The 26,181-nt window shown below is 40.6% G+C and overlaps 1 protein-coding gene across 2 annotated transcripts in view; it reads left to right on the top strand.

Moving 5' to 3' along the window:
- Positions 1-21,173, top strand: part of myo1g (myosin IG) — a 66,263-nt gene extending 45,090 nt beyond the window's left edge. For both annotated transcript variants that reach the window (XM_086280825.1, XM_086280824.1), the window contains exon 22: positions 19,867-21,173. In XM_086280825.1, the coding sequence (XP_086136951.1) occupies positions 19,867-20,029 (163 nt within the window). In that variant the 3' untranslated portion in view covers positions 20,030-21,173. The remainder of the gene's footprint in view (positions 1-19,866) is intronic.
- Positions 21,174-26,181: the final 5,008 nt, after the last annotated feature.

Raw genomic sequence — 26,181 nt, forward strand, 5'->3', positions numbered from 1 at the left:
GAGACTCATGAGACAAAGTCAGGGGTGAGATGTGCAAGTGTGCGAGCATGTGCGAGAGGGGGGTGAGGATGACAACACACAGACACACTCCTCTTGTGCTTCCTTCTGTCAGGAAATGGGATGCCAGACTCTGAGAGTCACGCGCACATCATTTTAGTTTTTATGTTTGGTGGGGAGAACGGTCAGAGGAGGAAACAGTCAATGGAGTGATTGTGACTCCTGCTGCTTTTCCTCGTCTCTTCAGAGTAAGTGAGTAGATCTGTGAGGCTGCCGGTGTTCACAGCTGAGAGAGTTTGCAGTGACACAGTGAGTTGTACAAAACTGGGTCAGAAAAGTCAGCGTTAAAGGCGCAAGGTAAAATCTGACTTCAAAGCCGCTCTGTGTTGTCGGTGAGGATGGCAAAGACAAGCTGTCTGGTTTGCTGTCATGTCACATCCGATTCTCATTCCCTCAGAGGACTGCGCTCTTCCACTCTCTCCTTTCCTGTACATAACCCCATCCTCTCATCCCTGATTCTCTCCTGCTTTCTCTTCCTGTCACCTGGGTCAGAGCTGTCAGTGTGAATGAGCTGTTTGTGTGTGTGTGTTGAGTGTGTCTGTTTACTAAGAGAGAAATACTGTGTATGTGTGTGTTTCTATGTGTTTTTTATTCAGGGGGTTGGACCATCTGCTGGGACAGCTGGGGGAGTATGAGTGAGCTAAAGGCAGGATTTAGGGTATGATCTGCTCCTGCCTCAAAAGATTTAGGAGGATTTTTACTTAAAAGGCAATTTGGGGGTTTATAATCTTATTGATCACGGCCACAGACTCCTTGCAGAATAAATAGAAGTTTGTACAAAATGTGCAGTTTGTTAACATCCTTCATGCAACTTTTCACATATTAGATGCTTTAAATTGACAGTTTTGAACTGACTTTAACAGAACCAATTGTAAAACTCTCAGTCTGTGGATTGATTTCGATATGAAGGATATAAAATACAAAAATACAACTCTGGCTCACTTAGCCCAGAAATTGAGTTTATTGTTCCTCTTATAGAGGAACATTGTTTATTGTCTGTATATATTAAATATATCAATACTTATTTTATGTAAGATAAAATGAACTTTAATCGCTCGATCAAACTGGTTTGGTCCAAAACCCACCCTGACATCATGTACAACTTATTAACTATAGTCTTGAGCTACCACTCATTCCTTTATATTTTGGTAGGAAATAGGTAGGTGAGTGGGGTGGCTTCTTGACAGCCATTCTTCCACTGAGACCATTACTAATGAGACTTCAAACAGCAGATGGAATAACTGAAGGGCCAGATTCATCTCTCAGGTACTACGTCAGGTTTTTGCTGGCTGACTTTCAGATACTTTTTTTGTTTTTTAGTGCTGCCATTTCTTCTTTTGTCCTCCACATGTCTACATTTCTAATTACGATTTGTTGAGCTATGCCAAGTTTTTGGCTAAAAGCTCTTTGGGAATGACCTTGTTTGTGTAAAAATACAATTTTACACCTGTCAAACTGTGTTACCTTTGGCATTCTTTTAGACTGAGCTAAAGACATGGTGAGATGCGTTTTTGCAACAAGTTCCTCGTAATAAAGTGTCTAAAATTGGTTCAGTGATAAGTTGTGTGTTATGTGTAGAAACAACAATGGTTTATCCCTTGAGTTAGGTGCCTTTTGTATCCTTAAATAACACACAGGTCAGTGTTGAGTAAAATTCGAAAAATCACACACCACTAAACAAAAATGTCTCAAAAAGCATATTGGTCATTTTTTCCCCGCACACCAGGTACAGCGGAATTGGCTCAGTTTGTCCCCGGTATACGTTTTTTGCTTTCTTCTGACCACTACTCATGCTAGGGCCTTCATCTGGGTCGGGATTTTCTCCAGGACCCAGGTCAGATTGGCTACTTTTTCTTTTCATCTCACACTTCTTCGTCTTCTTCGGTTTTACTGGCAGTTGGCAACCCATTTAATTAGAGCAGGTAGCTGTACTGCCCTCTAGTGGAAGAGAATATAATTGTTCTGCCCGTTACGCTGGTCGCTTAGAGTACTAATCAGGTGGAACCACGGCACACCTGATCATTTCTAACGACACATTGGTTGAGAAACACTGTCATAAAGGACATACACAAGATTTTTACTTTATTGCAGAAAGCTGACTGCCTGACTGGTTTTGGTTGCATTGCTGGATTGTGTATAGAAGACTGTATTGTACTGTGTTGTGTTGTGTTGTATATAAGGCTTTTATTAAAGTTGTATCTTTTTATTTTTTAGTTGTTTAGTGTTTCTGTGCATCATCTGTACATATGGTTTTTGACAATAATGCTAACTTTAACTTTGACCGATATACTCAGCTTTACTATCTCTCTGGGTCAGAGGTTCTTCATTGCTAGCTTTGCATTAGCCTGTTTAAGTGGATGCTGTGTGCAGCAGTACAGCATCGATAGATCGATACCTGCCCTGAGCTTAGTATGCACTTGACTGTCACATTTAGAGAAAGTTATTTTTATTCCTCTACTCCTTAAAATTTACTCTGTTTTCCTTCTTTCCTTCCACAGGAGTCAGATTATTGTAGCACGAGTGTGCAGGAAATGACCACGTTTCTTTTCTTTAATGACATATTTGTTTTCGTAACGTTGGTCTAATTACTGGATTTAGTTTGGTAAGATGTTATATTCCGGATATTACTCAACAATCTAAGATCACCCGTTTATTTTCTGATGCGGTTGAACAACATGTCAGTTCAGCTCCAAATTGCTGCGTTGCTTCATGTCGCCTGTAGCTTTTTGTTTTCAGGTTACTCATCAATCCCATCTTGTGAAACAGATACTGTTTTCATATTTAACACTAACACTCGCTGGAACTCAAGGATGAACTGGTGAACGTCACAGTGACCACATGACTGCCCCATTCTTGATAAATGATTTGTCTAGAAGACTTGAAGGGGATTTAACTTCATGTTGCACAACGTCTTGAACTAAAAGATGAGTTTGCTCCACCTTACTCTGCGTACTCAAAGCCCAGTTACAAGCCTCATTCACCCAATTACACACAAACAATGCAAGTCCTTTTTTCTAAACTTAAGCACCTTGCCTAATATTCATGTGCACACTCACACCGACCTCCAACTTTCCAATTGTTATATCACTCTAACCTCCTTATTGGTAGGTTACAGTCTGGAGGTTAGAGGTCTCTGTGATCTAGCAGACTATAAATGTCTATGTTAATGTTTTACCATATAATAATGAAATGATGGCATTTTACATTAAAAAGGTCAAAGGTCAACTTCACATTGACTTTCCATATTTCTGGTGTTTATATAGCACAGTAACTCAGGAACAGAAGGGAGATTTTTTTTTATCATATTTAATATATATAGATGCTCAATTTATTGCACTAATCTTTATAGCCCACCTTAATTTAAAGTCTTCACTACCTATGTAATGAAAGTCTTAAACTTTGTAACTGTAAGTAAACGTATACTTGAATGATTTGTGGAGTCCACAAAGTGTTAAGATCTAGTTTCCTCACTTGCACTCTCCTCCTCTAACTCTTATTTGTTTTCATTTCCTCAGTCTGCTCCTTCCAGACTCTTCTCCAGCATTTTCTCCACTCGTCTCCACATCAGCAGTTTCATTTATGAATATGGAAAGACCTGGAACGATGTTGCATTAATAGCAATCTTCTGGGTCACCCATCCCTTTACAGCTTAGCAAGAATAATGTGCGAGTTCATTAACCCTAAAGTATATGTGAGAGGACTTGTGATTAGGCGTTAATGCCCAGATCAAAGAGAATCACATAGACACACATGCTCACCTGCTAATGATGGACTCGAGGACTTGTTTGACCTCGCTGGACATCAACAGTTTGCCAGTTATTCTAGGTGTGAGAGAAATCAGCCCTCTCATTTCTAAATTCAGTTTTTAGGTCGTGAAAGGCGTCATCCAAGTCCTGAAATAGCCTCCCCTGTTTCTCTGCCTCCCCTTTTTTTTTCTCCCTCAGTGGCTGTCCTCAATGTGCTCGTCTCACAGTCGGTCCTGCTGGCTGGAGCAACAGGAGCTGCATCTTGTGCTCCAACTCTCCTCGGTCATCTCGTCCCCTCTTTTATGTTTTTGTCCCTAATTTTTTTGTCTCTTAAGATTTTTCCAAACCTGCAGCTTCTGATCAGGTTCTTGTTTTGACTTGTTATTGGAGTTTTGATCAAATGCAAAGTAACTGCAGGAGCAGCTTTTAACCCAGACGGGTGTAAATAATGTATATAAACTCTGACCTATTTCCTTCTCAGTTCCCACAGAGCTGGCAGGTCATGTGCTTCACTGATTTTCTTCATTTAGCCACAAAATCCAGCCTCAGTCGCACTGCTATTTAAAGTTGGTCAAAACGCCTTGTTGACATGTGCAGTGTGTGGTTGACTTCCACCAGCGCAAGTGTGAATGATTCATCCCATGTGCACAAAATCACATGGCACAGCCACACACATTATAGTTCAGCAGCTATAGAAAGAACTGGCATACATTATCCAGGATATTCTTGGTCCCTCTTTTGGGCTTTGACCAGATGCTCGTTTTGAGAGATCAGACACACGGTCTAAATCAGGGGTGTCATTTTAGATTGTTTGCAAGTTCACATAACGAATAACACATATTGTTCCTTTTTTTAATGTAAACAACATTAAGGTCATGGTTCTCAGCTGGAGAAGTGTGGAGTGCTCACTCCAGTTTTCAGATTAGCTGCTTTCAGGCACAGGAGCGCCATTATCTCAGGGTCTTGTTCACAAGTCAGGGGAGTGGGAGGTTCATTCTCCCCTCGACTGTTAATGCTGCCAATTGGTGCAGCTTTGGCAGTGATGCCGCTACCACACTGAACTGTTGTGGTGGAGAGTGAGCTGGTCATGAAAGCGAAGCTGTTGATTTGCATTCATACCATCACCTGTGGTCATAAGCTGTGGGTAGCGACTGAAAGAATAAAATCAAAAGTGCAGAAATGAGTTTCCTCTGGAAGGTGTATGGGCACTCCCTTAGAGATAGGCTGAGGAATATGGTCATTTAAGGCCAGGGGACTCAAAGTAGATCTGCTACTCCTCCACACTGAACAGTCCCAGTCCAACTGGGAATAGATTCCAGGGCAGACTCGCGACACACTGAAGAGATTACATGTCTTGGCAGGCTTGGCAATTTCTCAGCGTTCCCCCACAAGAGCTGGAAAAGGTAGCAAGGAAGTGGGACATCTGGGCTTCTCTCTCTGTTAATTATGCTACACCCGCAACCTGGCTAAGCTGCAGAAAATGGATGTTTAAGCACAAAAATGTTCACTTTTAATAATAAATGTAAAAGTTATTATGATAAGTCTGAGTTGTCTTTAGGGAAAATAAGTGTAATTTACAAGTTTAATTTCATATATATATATGTATGTATATATATATATATATATATATATATATATATATATATATATATATATATATATATAAATATAAATATAAATAATTGGTTTTAACCTTTGTTTTCACAACAATAGACACTATATTTGGTAGTGTTCATATGATTGCGTTCAGCATCTGGATAAACTTATTTAAAAAATCAACAGAAAAGACTGAGAGCCAGTTAAATCACTGACTACAGGCAGTGTGTGCGGCGCATGACAGACTTACAACAACAACAAATTTGTTGTTTATTTGGACTCTCCAGTTTGACAGACTGTATGCGATGAGACTTCAGATGAAACACGTGACTGTAATGTCTTTGAAAAAGCTTCATTTATCCATTTTAGAGAGTGACTCACAAAAGGCCAATTCAAAGAGCATTAATGTTACAGGAAGTTGGTAATACAATATCTCTCCTTCTCCCTTGCCCTTCTGGATGGCACTTCAGCCACTGGCAAACCGTGTAGGAAAACCATGTGACTTTCATTACAGGCAGGCATAGTCACGCATTTGGTATCACATTATGTTCAGGAAATCATTTAGCTGTAATCATCCACACATTATTGTGTTTCTGCTAAATTGCTGCTTAGTATAGACTTAAGAGGATACCTGTAGCAGGGTTCACATTCAGGGCACAGCTCAGAATATGGGTTACAACATCACCATAAACCTTTTGTTTTTACTCTGTTGTTACCTTGTGCATGGGGTAATGAAGTTGAACTCAAACGCAGCTTCAAACTCGTATTTAAAATGTAAAGGCGTTGTCTGAACCTGCCTTAAATTACAGGGTGACCAGTGAGTTAGACCTGAGGAACAACAAGGAATTAGGACTGTAAAATGTCTGGGTTATGTGGTGAAAAACAAGATTAAAATCTACTAACTGTCCAGTTTAAACGGCTTGTTTAGACCCCAATGATCTCATCCAGATGCTCCTCCGGAATGACTCCATTCCTTGCCTTTTTAAATGCTTGTCCGACACTCTTTAGAGGAAACTCATTTCTGCACTTGTGTCCATGGCCCTTTTGTAATGACCTTGTGTAAGTGTATACCTTTGCTTCACACTCAGCACTCTCTTCACCACAACAGCTTCTTCATCCTTGCAGACGCTGCACCAATCCATCCTATCCTCACTCACAAACAACAACCTTAGAACTTGAGATTCTTGAACTCCTCCACTTGGGGCAAGAGCTGTTTCCCAAACTCGAGTGGACATTTAACCTTTCTCCTACAGAGATCCATGGCGTCAAGGGTGTGTCCACACAAGAGCAATTCGCTGGTCGCCTGTCACTTTGTAGCTAGAAGTCAGTAGCTGGCAGACATTCCAGGCTCAAGTTGCCTAGGTAACCTTCTCATATAATTACCATGTTGAAATGTTTCAGTCAGTGGCATCGTTTATTCTCACTGGTAGTTGCTGATAGTTCAATCGCTTGCCTTGAACTTGAGAAAAGTTTAACCCAGAACTTGGCAACTTAAGATCACCAGCAGTAGTTTTACCCATTCATACTTGAAGTCACTGAATGTCGCAGAGTTTCTGCTGTTTCCCGTTGTCACATCACTGCTAGTCGTTTCAGTGTGGATGCGCTTTTTGACTTGGAGGTGCTAATTTTCCTTCTTGCTACTTCACACTGAGCTGCAAACTGCTCTAGCCTGAGCTACTGTAGATGGTAATGTTCAATGAAGCCAGAGGGACAATGTGAAGACTTGGGCCTGTTTTTCACCACTTTGACTGCACCAAGAAATTCTGTCAAAAAAATGGCTACCATGGTGAAGCCCAGCAGGAACGAGTCTGACTTAGTGTCAGCAAGACCAAACAGACTCACTACAGGTATACCAAATGGACCGAATACCCTTTAACAACAGGCCCAGTACAGAAAACTCCTTAAAATAATGATGTCACAGAACTTTATGGCAAAGTTTCTAAATTCTCGTATTTGAGTTTACTACCTGATGGTGTTCACACAGTGCAGTTAGAGTGCATATTGTGTATTTGCACTACTGGTTCTGTCAGGTATTTCTTCCTAACACAGCCGTTCTGGTACTATGTGCTTTCAAAGTTTTTCTTTGGCTCCCCTCTTGTGTTTTAGTATTTTGTACTTTTGCACGTGTCCCCTGTGTTTCTGTGCCTGTTTCTTATTTATTTCTTGGTTTGCTTCTCTGCTAGTTTGAAGTCTTTGTTTTTCGCCCCCTTTTTAATTGGCTGTCTCTCCCTGATTTGTTTCTTTTGTTCTTTATTTCCCTTTCCGCTCCATGTGTATATATAACCTTCTCTTCCCTGACTCCTTTGCTGTCAGGACATCTGTTTGTTTCTGTTTGTTTGCCTACCTGAGTTTGCAGCCCATGTTCTCTGACTTCTTGTCTCTCCTGTGCTCCTCTCGTGTTCCTGTTTTCCTGTTTTGGTTTTGGTCTATTTTTCTGAAAAGACAGTTCAGTTTTCCCTCTTGGAATATTAATATTCAGTTTCAACTTTTATTATTAAGGTAGAAGTTTACTGTTCTTTTCCAGTATTTTTATTAAAGAGTAACTTTAAAGAGATACGTCTAATGAAATCATATAGATGAGAGAGTGGAAAATAACTCACTCACTCACTGGTATAACTTGCAAATATATTAACCATATTTTTTTAAAGTCTGAGAAAGAAAATGAGGGAAAACATTATTCGCCCCCCTTTAAAGCTTGCTTTTTGCTGCTTTACTCCTGTCTGATTTGTGTCCTGCATATTTATCCGCATGCTGGGCACAGTGTGTTTGCAAATGTGTCCATGTGCACTGTTTGTATTCACTTTTGTGCTTCTCATGAAAACATCTTGTTCCTTCCTTGTTCCTCTTCTCTCTCTTGTCACCCCCACCAACTGTGCATCCCTAACACTTGTTCTGCCAGAGGTCTCTACATGTTAAAAGTGAATTCTTCCTCCCCTCTGTTGCCGAGTCTGCTCGTTGAGGTTTTCTTTGAAACCGTTGGCTCTTTATGATGATGAAGAGATGGCTGTTGTTGTGAGCCAGTGTTATATAAATCAAACTGTATTGGATTGAATTAAATTGAAAGCGGCATGAATGCAGATGAAGGAGATACTACAGTACAGCCGTGAGATGTTTTCGAAACATCAAGTGTGCTGTGAAAGATTTAGACAAAGTGAATACTACATCATGCTTTCCTAATGAGCGCCTTCTCACACATTTACATCAAAGACAACATCAGCGGAGGAGCAGGTTTATGAAGACGTTGGCTCCTGTTCGTTTAACTTTTAAAGCCTCCTGGGTGCACTCAGACTGAGCCACTGACCTTGAAACTGCATCAAAAGGCCTCTTTGTGGATTCAAACGGCACACGTGCTGCCTCCAAATCCTCCTCCGAGTGCAACAAATGGATTCCTCACAATCATTTTCATTCTTCACTACAATGTTGCTTTAGTGCCAACTACTAAACCGTAATAAATGAAATGTTTTTAACAAAGCACATGATTGGCTGTTTGTTTTATCGTCGCTCAGCTGAAGATATCTGCACCAGTACGGGTTCAGTAGCAGGCATGACTAAGAGTTGCCTATCCAGTGACAAATGTTCCTGCTGCATAAAAACCCCTGATAGAGTTCGACCGCCTTATCGATAATCAATTTGAGGAGACGCTGGGCTCTTGCTTTGTGCGCTCCGTCATTGACTCTCTCTTAAACGGATTTGCTCTTATCTCAGAAACATGTCTGTTGTCCCGAGAATTAATCAGGACCAGGAAAATTATTTAAGTGCCTTTCACTCAGTGATTCAAGCCATGTGCATGAGCCAGTTTTAAGTCTGCAGAGTGTTGGCGTCGCATCTTAAATCATATTTTATCCATTCGGAGAAGTCGCTCTGTATGCATCAACTCTGCTGTTCTTACAGTATGAATCACTTTTTTTTCCCAGAATGCCCCCCTGCTGAGGCTCACCATGCAGGGTGCAGCCAGTTAAGATAGGCCCACTGTTAGCGATGATGCTGATGGTTATCATAATGGATGGGTGGTGATGATCAACGCTATGACGCTAAAGCGAACCCTGCAGGATGGTCAGCTCCCCGCCTGCCCATACCCGAAGACTTGAGTGGCCTCAGCCCCCGTTGTCCCCGCTGTGGGGGCTGCAGATGATGCTGTTGCCCCAGCGATGGTTGCCAGGCAGCTGGGGAAGTGCTAATTAAGACTGCAAGGGGAAAACTGGAGGATTGTGAGGACAGAGTGTCAAATTCTGAGAAGAAGATGGATGGGATAGAAGATTGCAAAGAGGGGGAGACAGCAAACAGGGTCATGTTAAGTAATGACAAATAATTAATCGTAACCGACTGATGTTATGTAATGTGTGTGTGATCTATACAAAAAATGTAGCGTTGAAGGGAATGCCTGTTATCTGAGTAGCTTCAGGAAGTTTACTGCTCCAAACTAAGAAGTGGTTTAGCTGTGCATCTTGTTTTTACACTTTTTTGTTTTACAGACTATTGGCATCTTGCACCAAAACAAGTCAGTCCCCATAGTGTAAGGCTCTGTGGGTTATGTTATATTTCAGAGGTTAGGTTTCTGGTTAGTATTGTATATGTCAGTTCCTGTTTAGTGTCTTTACTTGCGTATTGACTGCGTGTGAGCTTGTGTTTGTAGTGTGATGTCTTTAGGTGTCTTTGGGTAGTTTTTTGTTCTGTGTATGGCTACAGTCCAAAAACAGGTGACATGATGATGTCTGTGTGCATCTAGCCACAAAAATAAACTACAAGTCCATTGACCACGCGTGTGTGCTGGATCTCCTCCAACTCATTGACGTGTTGACGATTGTCCATTTTGTATGAACATTTTAGCAGGCTGGGCAGGGTGTGAACAAACCATTGGGTTACTTTGCCTTTTCAGTGCAGGCCATCCAGCAGTATGCATTCGCTGTGCACAAAATGAGCATGTTTCTGGTCACCCTTTTGAACTGATGTTCTGCCTTCTGGCTGGGACTGTGGGTTCGGCCAATCAAAATTGCTGTTTGGCTCTGTAACATTAAAATCTGCTCGGCTTGAATCCAAAGTTACAGAAGCAAAACTTGAGATTTGTGGTGAAATTGTGAGTTGCGTACAGAGGTCAAAACAGTACTTAAGTTCTCTTGAGCTGAATAAAAAGCCTGAGAGGCTGAAATTCAAATTTGCTATGGTTTTTCCTTTTTATGGGTAGCATTGCAGGTTATTTTGATCACCCTGCTTACACGATGTGTTTCCCTCTGTTTCTTTGTGCTAAGCTAAACATTTTCAGATGTACTAAACTCACAACAATATGAGACCAGTTTTAACATCATGAACCAAATACACGGTTTTATAAATGGCAAACTTCTCCTTTAATCCCGTTTCCAATCACAACCGAGTGTTCATACTGTATTCAGTTGTGCAGCTTCAACTGGATACAAAGTGAATGGGAAAGAAACAATTAAATGCAAAGGAGAGTGGGAGAGGAAGTAACCAAGAGACTTTAAGTTCAGTCAGATTAGCTGAACATAGACAGACTACATCTTGTGTAGCCCATAAATAGTTCACAGTCTGCGAACTAAAGCATCTCATCTTGGTCGTCCAACATGCCTTCATCAGTTTTGTCTCCTCTTTGGACCTGGAGTTCCTTTAGAGCATGCTCAGATTTTGCTCTGCTCGGTCAGTCTGTGCACACCTGTGTAGTTCAAGAACCAGTTTTTCCTAAACCCGAGGATTCAGATAAAGAAATTGCCAGAGAAGAAGAAAAAGAGGAAACCTTTCTGATCTTTTGCACAGTGCAAAAAGTTCTCATTAACAGTGTCTGATGGAAGGTGCCGTTACATGACTTCAGGTGTCAAGCTGTTGTTTCTTTTGCAGGTTTCTGCCTGATCTTTCACACACCCAAGTGTTATCTGCAGGCTATGTGTGTTCATGTGTGTTTATGTGCGGTGGAAGCGGAAAGTGAAAGTTATGGCTGCACAAGAGAATTTGTGTGTTTTGACAGTCTGATGTTGTCTAGGGTCTGTGGGATCATTAGGAGCTCTCTCTGCTTGTTATCTAATCTGACAGGCCTCTGATACAAGCTCTTTACTTCAGAGAATTAGCAACAACCAACAGACGCTGCATTTCCTCCTTTATTGTGTACTTTTTGGGGTTTCTTTAAGCAAAATACTATGTTTTGTTGTTGCAGCTCGACAGTTTGAGACTTCTTGAGTTAATTAAGATTTTACATAAACTGCACAGTGTAAGATTAGTCGTGGTGACGAGGGACAGATGGGCAGATGACAGATTGGGAGAGGATAAATTAAAAATCCTCACAGGGGTCATAGTAGAAGGTGGTGCACAGTCACATAGGGGCAAAGGCACAAGTGGCTTTTTTGAATACTTGAATTTACCTTTAAAAACTGCACAACCTGACTTTACAGTTGTCACAGGTCTGACACTTCCACAGTTCATCACTCCTTCTGGTTCCCACATGGAGACAGCTTGCACAGTTTGCCTGTGGTGGCTCTTTGTCCAACGTCTGTGACATTCAGAAGTTGCCTCACAACAAACATTCGAGAAAACCAAAAAACAACAACACTAAATACAAATCCTAAAAATCACAGTATCACTGTCGCAACATACGATAACATACGTTGAAATGGAGACTCAGCGATGGTGTATCTTGCTGCCACATCGTTTTTAATTGGTCATTTGATTCGACTCTAGAGGGCTAAACCACTTACACTTAAAACTGTATAAATATTTATAGCGAAGTTCATGAGCTCAATCATGAAACGCACTGAAACACTGAACATTATTTTTAAGTTATGGTCCCCATTAGACTTAAAGTATGGTAAACCTTTTAAGATCATTGGCTAAGGATCAGTCAGTCACAAGTCATTAATAATAATGGATTGGATCTATAAAGTGCTTTTCAAGGCACCCAAAGCGCTTTACAATGCCACTATTCATTCACACACTGGTGGAGGCAGCTACAGTTGTAACCGTTGGGCAGTTACAGTTGGGCAGACTGACAGAGGCAAGGCTGCCATATCGCGCCATCGGCCCCTCTGGCCAACACCAGTAGGCGGTAGGGTAAAGTGTCTTGCCCAAGGACACAACGACCAGGACAGAGAGCCCGGGGATCGAACTGGCGACCTTCCGGTTGCAGATGCACTTCCTAACCTCCTGAGCCACGGTCACCCCGCTCATTAGCCAGTGAGCATGCAGCCGCGAGATCTGATGCAGCCGCCATCAGATCTCACCTTACACGTCATGTCTAGTTTCAAATTGTGACTGCATCCATCTTTTAGGGTCACAGCTAGTCACCATGATACCATCGCAGCACAGCAACATTGATGGCATCTGTTATGTTTTGACTTCTTTTATATAGACATAAATTTAGCTGTCAGTACCCACACTGCCACCTTAAAGGCACAACAGAAAAAGTGAATCCACATGGTGTGGAAGGTGCTTTAGTTTAATGTAAGGCTAAAATAAAACAGTCCATCTACTATAAACTCTCAAGCACATGGTTTCTAGTCAGCATGTGAATTGAAATCAAAGCTTTCTAAAAATGCAAATCACACTTATGATTTAATGTTTTTTGAAATTATTTAACATAAAGCTGTTTGATGAACTTCAGATCTACTTGCCTAATGTGAATAAAAAATAGTTGTTGTTAGTGGTGAAATTTGGGGGATATTCTGAATCAGATGCTTCCATTCAGCTGATTATCTTATTAAGCAGGCTGATTTGCATCCACCCACAGCTGTAACTATAAGTCGTGGTGGCGCAGCTACGATAAGTTTTTATTTGACCATAATAAAATAGCTGATATTCATCCACCGTAGACATGTGCTCTTTTTCCCAGTCATAGTTCTGTCAATGCGTGTATAGACTGAGGTCTTCTCTCCAGTCTGTTTTAGTGAAACTAACAGTCGATATATGTATTCATCAGCTCCAAGTCTTGATGGCAGAGCGGTGCAGACACACAGGCTCATAAACATAAATGCAGGTGATGTTTTAATCATACTGTGCATATCCCATACAAGTGTGTCATGCTTCTGTCTCCTTGGGACAGATAATCTTTTTATTGTTCAGCAGTTACATTTTAATTATCAGTCATGATTTAATCGTGGTTGCTGTGTCACCGCTTGTCCCTTGGAGGCACTGATCCCCGTTTTCTATTTAAAGTGAAGAGAAGCTTCTGATAATATTATAAAATATTCAGTTTACTGAGCAGTGTCCTCCAGCAGGACAAACTGTTTCTAAAGAAAACTGTGTAAAAAGACATTAGAAGCATCTTTTATCTGTGTTGGCACATTACTCCCTCTGAGCTATGCTGCATGGGAGTGTTGTTGTTGATCTGATTTTCCTACAGTGGCACACACAGCATCAGAAGCCCTGTGTTTCAGCAGGCTCACTGGCTATTCCTCACCACACATGCAGCTCAACTGTAAATGAAATGGCCTGTAAGTCTCCATAATGGAGACACCAGAGGCATGTACTCACATCGGATTATCAGCATCCAGCATCATATTGGGGATGACAGGGAGAAATCCTAGAAAAAGCTGAAGAGGGGGAGGAGGAGGCAGAAAAAAGGGGAGATGAGATGAGGAGTGGAGGGTCCAAGGGCTCCTCCAGGAGCTGCTGCTCGTCCCAGTTCTGTCTGCACCGTCGTCTCCATGAATTATTTGACTGCAGCATGAGAACGTTTTTGCAGACAGGAGCCTGTGGACCATGTTTATATACCACATCCCACTGCTCCCGTACAGACTGTCTCCTAATATGTGTCACTGATTTTATGATTTCCATGGAGGACATTTTGAACTCAATACCAAAGGGGAGATGTTCATAAAATAAGCTATCACAATGACAACTACGATGGGTAGTTTGCAGAGGGGAATCTTTACATCTTTGTTTGAAAATATGTGAAAAAATTGTATATATAAAAAAAGATAGATGGAAAATTATTATTATAATTAAACAGCTTTTCACTCCTCCTGTCATAGGCAGTGAGAGCAGCACGTGTAACCCTGCTAACGCTTTCCAATCACGGTGACTGTTTTAGCCACACAGCGTTCACAACAACCTGAGGTGTGAGTCTTCTTCATGAGAGGAAAGAACAAAAGACGACTGGTTCTGTTCATTACCAGCTGCATATTTTTTATTTGTGGACTGTGATAGAGGAGCTTGTCCACAGCTCAAAGTTAAAAGAATCTTTATTTACTTTATTCTAAGCCTTGGTGCAGCACCTCAGTTTATCAGAGACAAGCTGCTTTAGCTTCTCTCTGTATGAACATTTGGAAAACATTGGTTGGAGACGGTGGCCCAAACAAAATTACTGCGACCTTGTTCAGTGAGCTTGCAGTCTTGTTGAAGAAGGCGACCAGATGTGACCTGTCCTCAAAGTGAGTTTGGTGCACTGATAAAATGGCAATAAGACTGAGTCACACTAACATCAACACATTACATGCAATGGGGTGTGTCATAATATGTCTTAACCGTCCAATCATAAACAGAAATGTCTTTAATCTTGTTATCATATAGAAATATAACCCAAATAGTCTGCAACCAGTTGAATCACCTAAAGAGACGCAGCACAGACGAGTGTTTCTTATTGGTGCAGTATGACTCAGATTGATAGCATCGTGTTGGTATTCCCTGGGTTTATAAATAAGATTTGAAAACCTTTCTCAGTCTTTTGGAGAGTGATTACAGCCAGTCTGATTCAGGGCACAATTGTTTGGAGACCGGTTGTCTTCCATCAGTTGACCTGTGCAGTCACTTTACAACCAAGTGGTCACTGCAGCAGCTTGCAATCAGTTTCCCTAAGCAAAAAAAAACTTAATGCAGTCATCAGGCAACCTGCCGCTTTAGCCTAGTAGCAAGGAAGTTGTCATCCTACTGACAGAGCTATAATTTAACTATCCTCTGACTAACTGCCCCTCCTGCAGGTAAAGATGCTCACAGATGATTACATTAAAGACATCAGCTCTTATTGACATCATACAGAGCCAAGAATAGAAAAAAACTGAAACTTAGCAATCATTTTTTTTTATAAACATGCTGGCCTCTTTTAGCCATGTTTAAATTGAACAGCCTTTTTAGACCTTATATATAACAGAAGATAAGAAAAAAAGCCAATCCCAACAGGTTCACTTTTATGTCAAGGTCGACCTGCATTTCTGGGCCTTCTTTTTATTTTCTGCACAGTACAGACAGAGAATGCTAACATCTAATATTGAAGGTTTTCAAAGAGAATAAAAGAATCAAACCTTCACCCAAGTAAACTCAGGCCACAAGAGCTCCTCAAACCACTTAACTGTCTCTGTCTTGGGGGGGGGGGGGGGGGGGGGGGGGTTGGCATTTTGTTGCTCATTAATAGATGTGAGACAAGATTGGAAACATCTGAAATCAATATTCATGCGACCTTACACAAGAAAACGAATCAAATCAAATTAAAGCCACCATGTTGTTTATTTTCTGCTACATTTAATACAGCTCCCCTCTCACTCTCGCTCACTGCTGCTCTCATAAATCAGGGCTGATAGGAGAGCATCTGTGATTTTGTGGTGATATTTTCAAACATGCCAGAAACTTCCGAGCGAATGAGGATGCATTTCTGGCTACTGGGCAACAGGTTTGTGCAAGAATTTGGCCAGAATCTGGATTGTTTGTCTGAGCAGTTTGTCTGTTTTAAAAAAACAACTGTTAAATAGTTGTAGTCTGAATTACTCAAAACTACAAAATTATTGTGAGAAGCTTTAATATATTAAAAAAACTATCCAGCAGTCCATAACTGCAAAAAACAATACATCAAAACAAACTAATCATTCATAAGGGTGTTGTCTAAAGGGTGGGTGTAGGTAAATGAAACAGTTTGGTTAGGGCAGGGTCATGGTCGTGGTAATTGTTGGTTAAAGGCCACAGGCTGGACACCACAGTGTCAGACATTGACGGTTTGGTTGTACACCGATCCATCCACCCCAAACTGCTTCCTGGGAGGTTTGGCTGTAATGTAACAACATGCTTTGTGCAGCTTTAAAGCATCATTTAAGTTGGAAAAAAATGGAAATGTGTTGAGAAATCGTGCACTCGGTCAGTGACTTCTATCTGTCCCAGTCCGCAGTTACTTCTTTAATCCTCTTGTGCACCTTGAGAGAATGTCTTCCCTGCTATGTACGTTATCTAAAACATGTTATGTAGACTTAAAGATGGCTAATCTGTTCTTTTTTTTAATGAATTTGCAAAGTGAGGTCCTCCAATGACCTCCTAGTTAAAGGTGGTTCCCCATCTAGTGCTTGTGAACATTAAATGTTTGCACAAGCAACATCTGGGCCGATTTCTATTGGTGGAGGACAGTCTGGTTATTGTGGACAATCTCAGCCTTAAAACAAAATTCTCTTGCTGCAGCAGAAAAATTCACAGGCCTCTGCAGCCTGTCATCCACTGTCCTCAGGCGCAGCCAGAGGCTTTTCTCAATGTGCGCTGCCGGAGTTGGGTTTCACTTCTGGTAGTGCTACGATGAGGTCAGCATTGTGCACAAATTAAAAAAGCTCTCTGGAGGTCAGTGGGTTTTTGTGTCAGGTTTATCATAGTCCAGCAGGGCTGGACAGCTGGTTTGGGGGTTCAGCCAGGCAGGGTTGGCTTGGCTGAGAAAAAAACAGCAGGGCCACACCTGTTGGGGTGATTCATGATGAATAGCATCACAGCTCTGGAAAATTGCAGTGACTGAGGTCAAACTCTTTTAGAAAGAGCACAGCAAATAATGCATCTGCAACTTTAAAAATAGAGATCTCAGTTTCCGTCAGAAAATTCAAGAAATATGTCCCCACTGCTTGACTTGAAGCATATTTTTAAGCAATTTGATTACCTGATCCAAATATGAGGTTTTCCACCGGATAATCTTTTTGTTTTATTCAGAATGCGGCTGCATTTCTCTGTAATTGTCTGTTATGGTTTATTACATTAAGCTATCACACCTCTGATAGCTCAATGTGTTTAATGAGTTTTTTTTAGTTATAAAAGAGTGACCGTGCTTCATTTTCTCTTATAAATGTTATAATATAAGCGGCTAATACAGGAAATTAAGCCCTTTTACCTTCAAAGCAAAAGTTTCACTTTTTTAACATTTTGGCTACAGCACTAAGACATATGTTGTCCATTGCAATTTTTTTTCTAGTTCAACTAGAAGTTAGCAAATGTGTTTGCAGACAACCCGCTGTCTTCCATGCAAACCATGAAGAACCTTGACAATCTGCTAGACATTAAAGTACAGGGAAAAGGAGGTTTTTGGTGAAGCACTCTTATTATTTGGCCTAGTGACAACCAGCAACCACTCACCAACCCATCAGGGAGTACACACATGCACGCAATGCGCCTCTGACATCACATGAGAAACCTGAATACCATCAGCTAGGCTAAACAAAAACTTCATGATTAGTTTATAACAAATGAATTAGAAAATTAATTTGCTGAACTAGCTTATTTGCTAGCTGAACTAGCTTATTTGCTAGCTGAACTAGCTTTTTTGCTAGTTCAGCAAATCAATTCATTTGCTAAACTAGCAAATAAGCTAGTCTAATCATGTTGGTTAGCTATAGTAAAAACCAGTTCCATGAAAATGAAAGTTAAATGTATTTAATGCTAATCATCATCTTTAAATGTTCAATACAGACTTGTCTTTGCTTTGAAACAATTCAAACAAATGAGGTAAAACTGAAAGTTCCAGCAAATACCACTTCCAGAAAAAAAACATTTTTCTTGCTTGTCAAAGACAAACTTGAGTATTCATGAACCTGAGCCTAATTGGAGGCAAAAATATTTGTCCAAACAATGTTGGATCAGGACATTGCAATATATGCAATCTAGTGCCAGGGGGCAAAGCCTCAAATTATATTTAATATGCAGGATAATTTTTTTATTGTACTTTTAACCGACTTTATGGGAGGTCCCCAGAGTTTGGTGAAGGGTTAAAACACAATGCACACACAAAAACCTAGCACTTCCAAAACAAAAGCATTACCGCACACTTATAATCCAGTTCACCCTATTCCTATCTCTATTCCACTAATGTACATAGCATTATATATTTATATAACACTATAATAAACTGCATATTTAAACTCTAAGATTTCAGGTGTTTCTCCTCAGATTTGCACCAACGATTGCCAGCACTGTTGCATAACAATAATTATGCAATCTTCCCAAAAATGGGACTTTATCCTTTATGATTTCCAGCCAAATTTTTGAAGACGACCATGCAGTCTGGGGAGAAGATGACACAAACACTTTGAAACAACACATTCGTCTGTCTTGCCAAACTAACCTCAAGCTTGCCAAGTTGGCTTATCGTTACAAGCCAGCCTTTATCATCAGTCACATTACCAATATTCAGAGGCATCCACAAATAGTCATTATGTAAATATTGCCTTTCATCTCTTTTTTAAAGCCATTAACTTGAATTGAAACTGAGAGTGTTTGCTGATTGGAGAAGGAGAGAATACATTCGCAAGAGAAACATTCTTACAAGCAGGAGTCTGAGCCTTAAACTCCCCTGGGCCTCTGACTATGACGTAGGTGGATTCAGTGTTAGAGTCTTTATAAGCATGCTGCACAGATCCAGCCATGTGCTGGGCCAGCTTGTGTTTGGTGGAGCAGCGGGGTCAAGGCAGCCACGCTGAGGCTGCGGGATCCCCAGGGGTCGAGGAGGAAGCAGCGACTTCACAGTGGATCATCTTCAGCTGACTGTGCAGCAGCCGAGCGAGCCCGGGCACACTTTCATGCCCCAGCTGTCAGCAGAGGGGCTGGATACTGCTTTGATCAGGAGAACTCAGCAAACAGCCAGGTGTTAGGTGTTCAATAACAAATATTTTGTGGTGATGCTTCAGTTTTGGGTTTTTTTCTTTTTTTTACTTTGTGACTTGCTCTGGAAATGTTGTAGTCTTGTTGCGGTAGACATTCAAAACACACTTCTAAGAGGAGCAGACTGCAATTTTGGTATCCCAAGATTTTGGATTAGCAGCAATTAATGCAATGTTCCTAAAACCCACACACCAGTGGGCAGGTTTGGGACTCTTGAATCTTAGCTTGTGTAGACCTGTATTTTAATGTCTGGGTAAAAATGAAATAAAGATCAAAGTTAGTTTTATATCTGTGCATCTGGGAATTCAGTCAAAAAAGGCTTAACAAAAAGTCTGTCTCCAAGTGAATCAAAAGCAGCTTCATATTTTCGTCTAATATCCAAGATAATATATAAGTGGCAATAAAAGTGATTTCTACAGCCCGTATATGGACATGGATGGATGTGGACATGTTTTAAACCTCCTTGTAATTTTCCCACTGAGCAATTGTGTCTGAACATCTTCTGCTATTTAACTGACCAGATCAATATTCCAGCAGTTTAATGAGTGATCCTGGTCCCTGTAACCATGATAACCATCAACTAATCACGTATCAGTTCTGGCAAAGTTATTGAAACCCAAATGTTTGCGTTGTTGTCTTCCAGGGTGAAAAAAGTCCAGTTTCCTGTGAAGGTTTGCCGTTCAGGTTTGGAGATTCACATGCGAGGCAAGCCCAAGAACATCTCGGTGGAGACCAAAGCCGGTCAAACCATCGCTGATTTCAAGAAGAGTAAAGACGGTTTCATCCTGCTGGTGCCCGCTAACTAACAGTCCCCCAGTCAAACCATTCACAGCTACACCTCATCGACATCTAAGGAGAAAATATCAGCCACAGACATCCCAGCTGGACTTTAGCAAGAATTTCTTTTAATACATATAAACAATTTTGCAGTATATGAGGATTTTAAAGTAGTAATCTGAGCATTTTTTCTGGGAGAATCTGCTTTCTTCAGCACGCAGAGGAAACTGAAAGCTGAAATACTTTTATATTCATTTATAACACATTTATATGTATCGTACTGTTTATGCTTTTTTGTATTTTTATGAAATATAAAGATGTTTTTTTAAGATATGATTGAAAAAACAGAAACAAAAAGCACTTTTTATGATGATAAATATGGACATGTTTTTGTGTTGTAACACACCGCTGCCTGCAGACTGAGATAATTATGTCAGAAGTAATAAAAGGGGAAAGAAAAAAGACAGTGGGGGAAAATTCATTATTCAATGTTTACTTAAGTTCTCTGTATGTTAGTGTTTCTCTCATGTTTTGCCACATGAACAGAGTGAATGTCGACTTTACGCAGTATTTAAAACCCATTAAAATGTTCAGCCTTAAGTGGCTTTAAGGTTTCCCTGCAACATAATGAATCAGTAAAGACGCTTCTATCCGTCCTCTGAGTGGCAGCTATGAGCCCGCGTCCACAGAAAACTGGACCCCGTGACGCAGGAGCTGCTTCCTCTCTCATCCCCTTTCCTGATAGTTAGACTGATAAACACAAACCAGCACTGGAGAGGTCATTTAAATGATTTCTGAGGAATGAAACTGAACATTCCTTGTTTATTTATTGTGCTATCTGGTTGTCCAGATATGTTTCTTTTATTGTGAACAAACTCACAATGAAACCTGCTTTTATACAAACGTCTTCTATTGGAGTCTTTTACAGAACTTTAAATAAAAGTACGGCATTAAATAAAGTGTAAATTTGTCGTCTCAGGAGAAGCCGCACTAAACTGAAGCCCAGCTTGTTTATCATGGTTAAAGCTAACCAATCATAGAAAACAAGAAACGTGTGATTAAATTGAACCTTGTGTGTTTCTACAGTGCCGTTGAAAATCGTGCTACCTTTGCATTGTTCACGTTTTGAGATTTGTAGAAACAATAATTGTGACAATAAATGTTTTTTTACATTAATAATCATGAGTGTTTTCCAGGTCTAACTAACAGCAGCTGCAGATAAATTTGAGCTCTTTTGTGTAATTCTTCCCAGAATATTTACAATTGAAGAACAGATAAACCATTTGGTATGAACCAGATTTACGGACATGCTTAAAGAAAATGATCCTTTAATAGTAAAGATTGCTGCATAATTGTCATTATTAGTCCTTTAGTTTGTTGTCTCAATGTTTGATGCAAACTGTCCCGTGGAAGGAACTGATACTTACATAATACAAGTGGTAAAAAAATAAAGCCAGGACTATAAACTACAGTTCCTCTGGTGGCCACTCAAGACTAACTCCAAATATGAGTTAATCCCCACAGACTCCCATGTTACAGCAGGAATAAACATGTTTACAGCCTGCTACAAACATGGTTTCAGTCTCTGTAGCTGATTTACATGCTTATAACAACTGAACAGGGTTTGTTGTTGTTTAGTCCCGGAGGGCTTTTTACATAACCGATCATTTTAAACTCAATTAAGGCGAACAGTCTGTGACTGAACCAGACCTATCCACTTTGTTTGAGATATTTTAGATGTATTATCAGCCAAAAAAATGTTGTGTGGCTTACTGTACTAACAAATGACCCAAGAAGTCTCTGCTTCAGTTTCACATTCTGGTGATTTTTAAACTACCAGTCAACACACAGTTTATACCTGCAGCCAATGCTAATTAAATTTGATGTTGGTTGATAACTTAACATTCTACCTTTCTGACTCAAATGAAAATCAGCCAGTGGTGCTGATACCAATACAAATACTTTTAACCTGTAAAGGCAGCTTGTGTTACATGATTTATAAATGAATCATCATCAGTTAGCAATTTCTTTTTGTGCCAGCCTCTAAAGCACTTTGGCTCAGCCACTGTTGCTTAAATGTGCTACAGGCTATAAATACAATTCACATGACAGTCAGCACAAAAAGGTTTGCACATTTTTCACAGATTATAACTGATGTATGTTTTTTAATTTTCCAAAGAAAAAAATGTTTAACACAGTTCAGTACGCTTCATACTAAGAGGGTAGAAACAAAGCATCCTATCAGTCCTAGCGCTAGCATCGATCAAATACCACTACCAGTGTTGGTATCGATATAGATGTTTAGATCAGTCTGCCCATCTCTAGGAGGCAGGTGAGGCCACAGGTGGTGGCGACTGGACTGATGGCGGTCTCAGTTTCTTTTCATAGTGAAGGAACAGACGAGCGGAGAAGGGAGAGACAGAGGTCTGGACTGACTGTGTCTTTGTCTGTGCAACTGATAAGTAAAGTGAAAACCAGTAAGCACAACCATCGCATGTGTTGGGTCCTTGAACAGATGCATCCCGGGTGTACTCTTAGGAGAGATGTTACAAGCATATCCCAGCAGGAGTTGCCCCGGGGAAGACCCAGAGCATGCTGGAGGGATTATATCTCTCAGCTGGCTTGGGAATGCCTTGGTATCCCCTTCAGATGAGCTAGACGAGGTGGGGGGAGAGGAAGATCTGGGTTTCTCTGCTTTGACTGCTGCCCTCCTGCATGGATGGATGCACAAACATAACAGTGTCCCTCTTTTATACATGCCCACTATAGAGTGGATTTAAAACAGCCTTGGACTTTTTTATTCCTTTATTATTCCTTATTCTCAATGCAACTGCAGATTCGGGTGTGTTATGCTAGTAGCAGCTAATGTAGCCTTTAGCCGAGATTAGCAGCAGGTTTCCAAAGAAGGACAAGCAGACTTTAATGTGGAAAATTAGATTTAGTGTTTTATTGCAAAAGCTTCATTTCAAACACAACAAAACTTCCACTTTCTTTTAGTGAGGTTTTAAATACGGTTACTGCTCCACTTGTAGTTTTTTCCCCCTCTGAGCAAATATGTGCGTGTCTCTGTTCACAGTCTGAGATCTTAATTCTCTGATGTGCTGCCAGTTTTTATCTGTCTCCACGGTGACCTGTTAGTGCGACTCGGTGATGTCCTGCCCTCGCCGTGACTCCTGCTCTTTGACGCACACCCTGCTGTGATTCCCCAAATCTCAGTGCTACATAATACTCTGAGAGTACAGATGTGTGTGTGTGTATTTTTCATGAGTAGGATCTGCATAATGTGGAAGGAGAAAATATTGTAGCTCTGTAAGTTACACCAAAGTCACCAAAATCGTCCGTGATGCTGGACCAGGATGTTCACACCTTCTGAATACTGGGTGGAAGTTGGAAAAAGCATGTCTTTCCTCTGATTTAAATCCGTGTTTAAGCTTCTGAGTTCTTTATAAAATAAATGACAATGATTTGTTGCCCACATCATTGTCTCAGAAGCTCAGAAAAGCAATGTAACTGCTTTCAGGGTACGCAACATATAAAGATAACAGCCAGTAGCCGATGATGAGATTTACGCCACTGGGACCCAAGCAGACTCGCAGACATCAAATAAGCTCAAGAGACGGGGAGTATTTTGAATAGTTTGAACTGGACCGTTTCCTGTCCAGTCCTGTGTGGCACGTGTGAGTGAGGACACCTGTGGGAAACATCCCAGCCTAATTCTGTTCAAACTGTTTGGACCTCATGTGTGGAAAGAGCCTTTCAAACTTGTTTCCAAAAACGTTAACAGATCACACTGCTCAGCTATCACTAAGCGAAAAATAAATAATGCACTGTTAAAGTGTATTTAGGGAACACTGCAAATTAAACAGCTAGTGAATGTGAAACATCAAAAAGTCGAAAGCTTGCTTGTTTTTTTTCTCTTCACTTCAAAGTGGTGCTGGGACTACAAGGCTGTCTTGACATCCTGTCTCAGGAGGTTTGATGCCAATTCACACCTTTATTCTTGCAACTGTAATGACTCTCGCATGACTGCAACGTGACATTAACGTGTGAACGATCCAGAGGAAGGTTAAAACACATAATCTTCCTCTGGGAAATGGGAGCCTTGTAAAGATAAAATATCTGGTGGTGTCATAAAATGCTGTATAGTGTTTAGGGGTTTGAAAAGTATTAAAGCCAGACATATATAACAGAGAGAGAGAAGTTCATGGGGCATGGAAACAATAAAGATGGAAGAGGCATATCTTCTAGAGGGCAAAAACCTGCTTTTTAAAACTGATTTAAATTAGTTTTTGTCTGGTAATTTTATACATGCAGTTTTTACTTCCCTGTGACAAGTGAAATTAAAGTTAATTTAGATGATGCTTCAAGGAACTGACAAAAAAAATGCCATGTTCCTACCTGACTGAAGACTTTGTTACACTGGGGGAATTGGATTGTTTTTCATGCCTCGCTGTTATCTGAAGCAACACACCTTCAAGACGGTGCAACTTTTTGTGTAGTTTTATTACGAGGTGGTTTTGCTCAGTGCCCATTTCTCAGTGGAATAAATAAAAACAAATCAAATAAATATTGTACAAAACACAAGGCATGATTTTCACTTTCATGTGCCATAATACAGATTACATGAAAAGTAGTGAAAGAATCATTTAGGTTGTTAAATAAAAGTCATTATCCTACGTAAGAAAAGTTTAGCATCAAAATATGCTTAAAATGCCCAAAGTAAAAGTAAGTATTATACTACATTACTTCACTGGATCATTATTATTTATTTATTAATGTGTTTAGCACTTCAATGAGTGATGAGTGAGTCTTTTTGGTTTCTTCTCTGAACCTCTTGTGAACTTTTGACCCTCAGGTTTTATTAACTAGGTGACCGAAGTCAGCAGCTTCTTCTTTCGCGTCTCGTTATATTGAGATCTCAATAATCAAAGAAAAATTAAAGTAAGCATGCAGCAGAAATCACGGCCGTCGGCACACCTCAGCCCTCTGCCCTCATGCTGCTATTTTCACAGCAAATTGCACTTAGTAGCAAAACAAAGTTAATTGTAAATCTAATTTCGACTTTGAGTCTCAGAAAATGAGAGAATCCCAAGGTCTCTACAGCTGCAGAGGGAAGATCAGGCAACTGACCGAGATTTGTTTACCAAGATGCCACGAGCAGCGCCTCAGCGTGAGCCTCAGACTCATGCGTGTTACTGTGAAAGCTCTGTGTTTCGGCGCCAAACGAAGGCCTCCAGAGTTTCTGTGTTAATCTGCTGTCGCTCCCGTGGATGAAAACCACAGCTCTTCTCCCAGTTACAGCTCCACCAATCACTCGCTGGAGGCGGCTGTATGTTAGAAAACAGAGATTATATGCTGCATTTGTTTGTGTGTAATCCTTTAATCATTCATGTAAAAGCAGTGATTTATCAATTACGTGTTAGAGCAGCATTTGAAGCCTCTCCATCTCCGATTATTAAGTGTGTTTCGCGTGCGTCTTCGATCCATGCAAACACGTTTTCAGAACAGATGAACAATTAATTATCAGATCATATTTTTGCCTCACCAAATCAACATCTTTTTCACAAAAGCAGAGTTGAAATTCATAGTGCTTCCCCTGCTTTTTGATGGGTTTAGCTTAATGGCATCTTTTCCATTAGCACAAATGCAACAGTTATTTTCTCAATCGTTTCCCCATCACAGTCACAGCTGCTGCTGCCAAGCTTTTCTTCGGCATCATTTTTGCAGTCATTTTCCTTTCTGACAGCTCCAATCACATCTCTCCTCGCTGTGAATAAAACCCAATCTCGCTGGCACAAACGCAATACTGCAATCAGCCATGTGGTTAGAATGTAGATCGACGCTAACAGCGTTTCATCTGATGCTTGCTTTGGATTATCATGAAGTTTCTCGGTTTCTTACAGCAACAGTGTGCAAACAGGATTCTTCTACGTCTAATCTAATTTATCAGGGGTGGCAATTGTTGATGCAATCACTTAAACCGCCGTGCAATTCCATTACAAAAAGACTGGCACCTGGTCCGTCTCTCTTTAGAGCTTAGCAGCCCTGCAGTGAGGATTTGGTAATGAGTTGGAGAGGATTTACCAGTGGGAATATAACGTGTCCCAGAGCTTCTGTGTTTTTTCCCCTTAAATCCTCTCAGTGCAGAGCAGCCACTGGTTTGGTGAGCCCTGCAGGTTTT

This window comes from Aulonocara sp. 'chitande type north' Nkhata Bay, linkage group LG22 (assembly GCF_057382095.1).
Source record: "Aulonocara sp. 'chitande type north' Nkhata Bay isolate Kocher_YH1m ecotype deep benthic linkage group LG22, A_spYH_male_GT1.1, whole genome shotgun sequence".
NCBI classification, from domain to species: domain Eukaryota; kingdom Metazoa; phylum Chordata; class Actinopteri; order Cichliformes; family Cichlidae; genus Aulonocara; species Aulonocara sp. 'chitande type north' Nkhata Bay.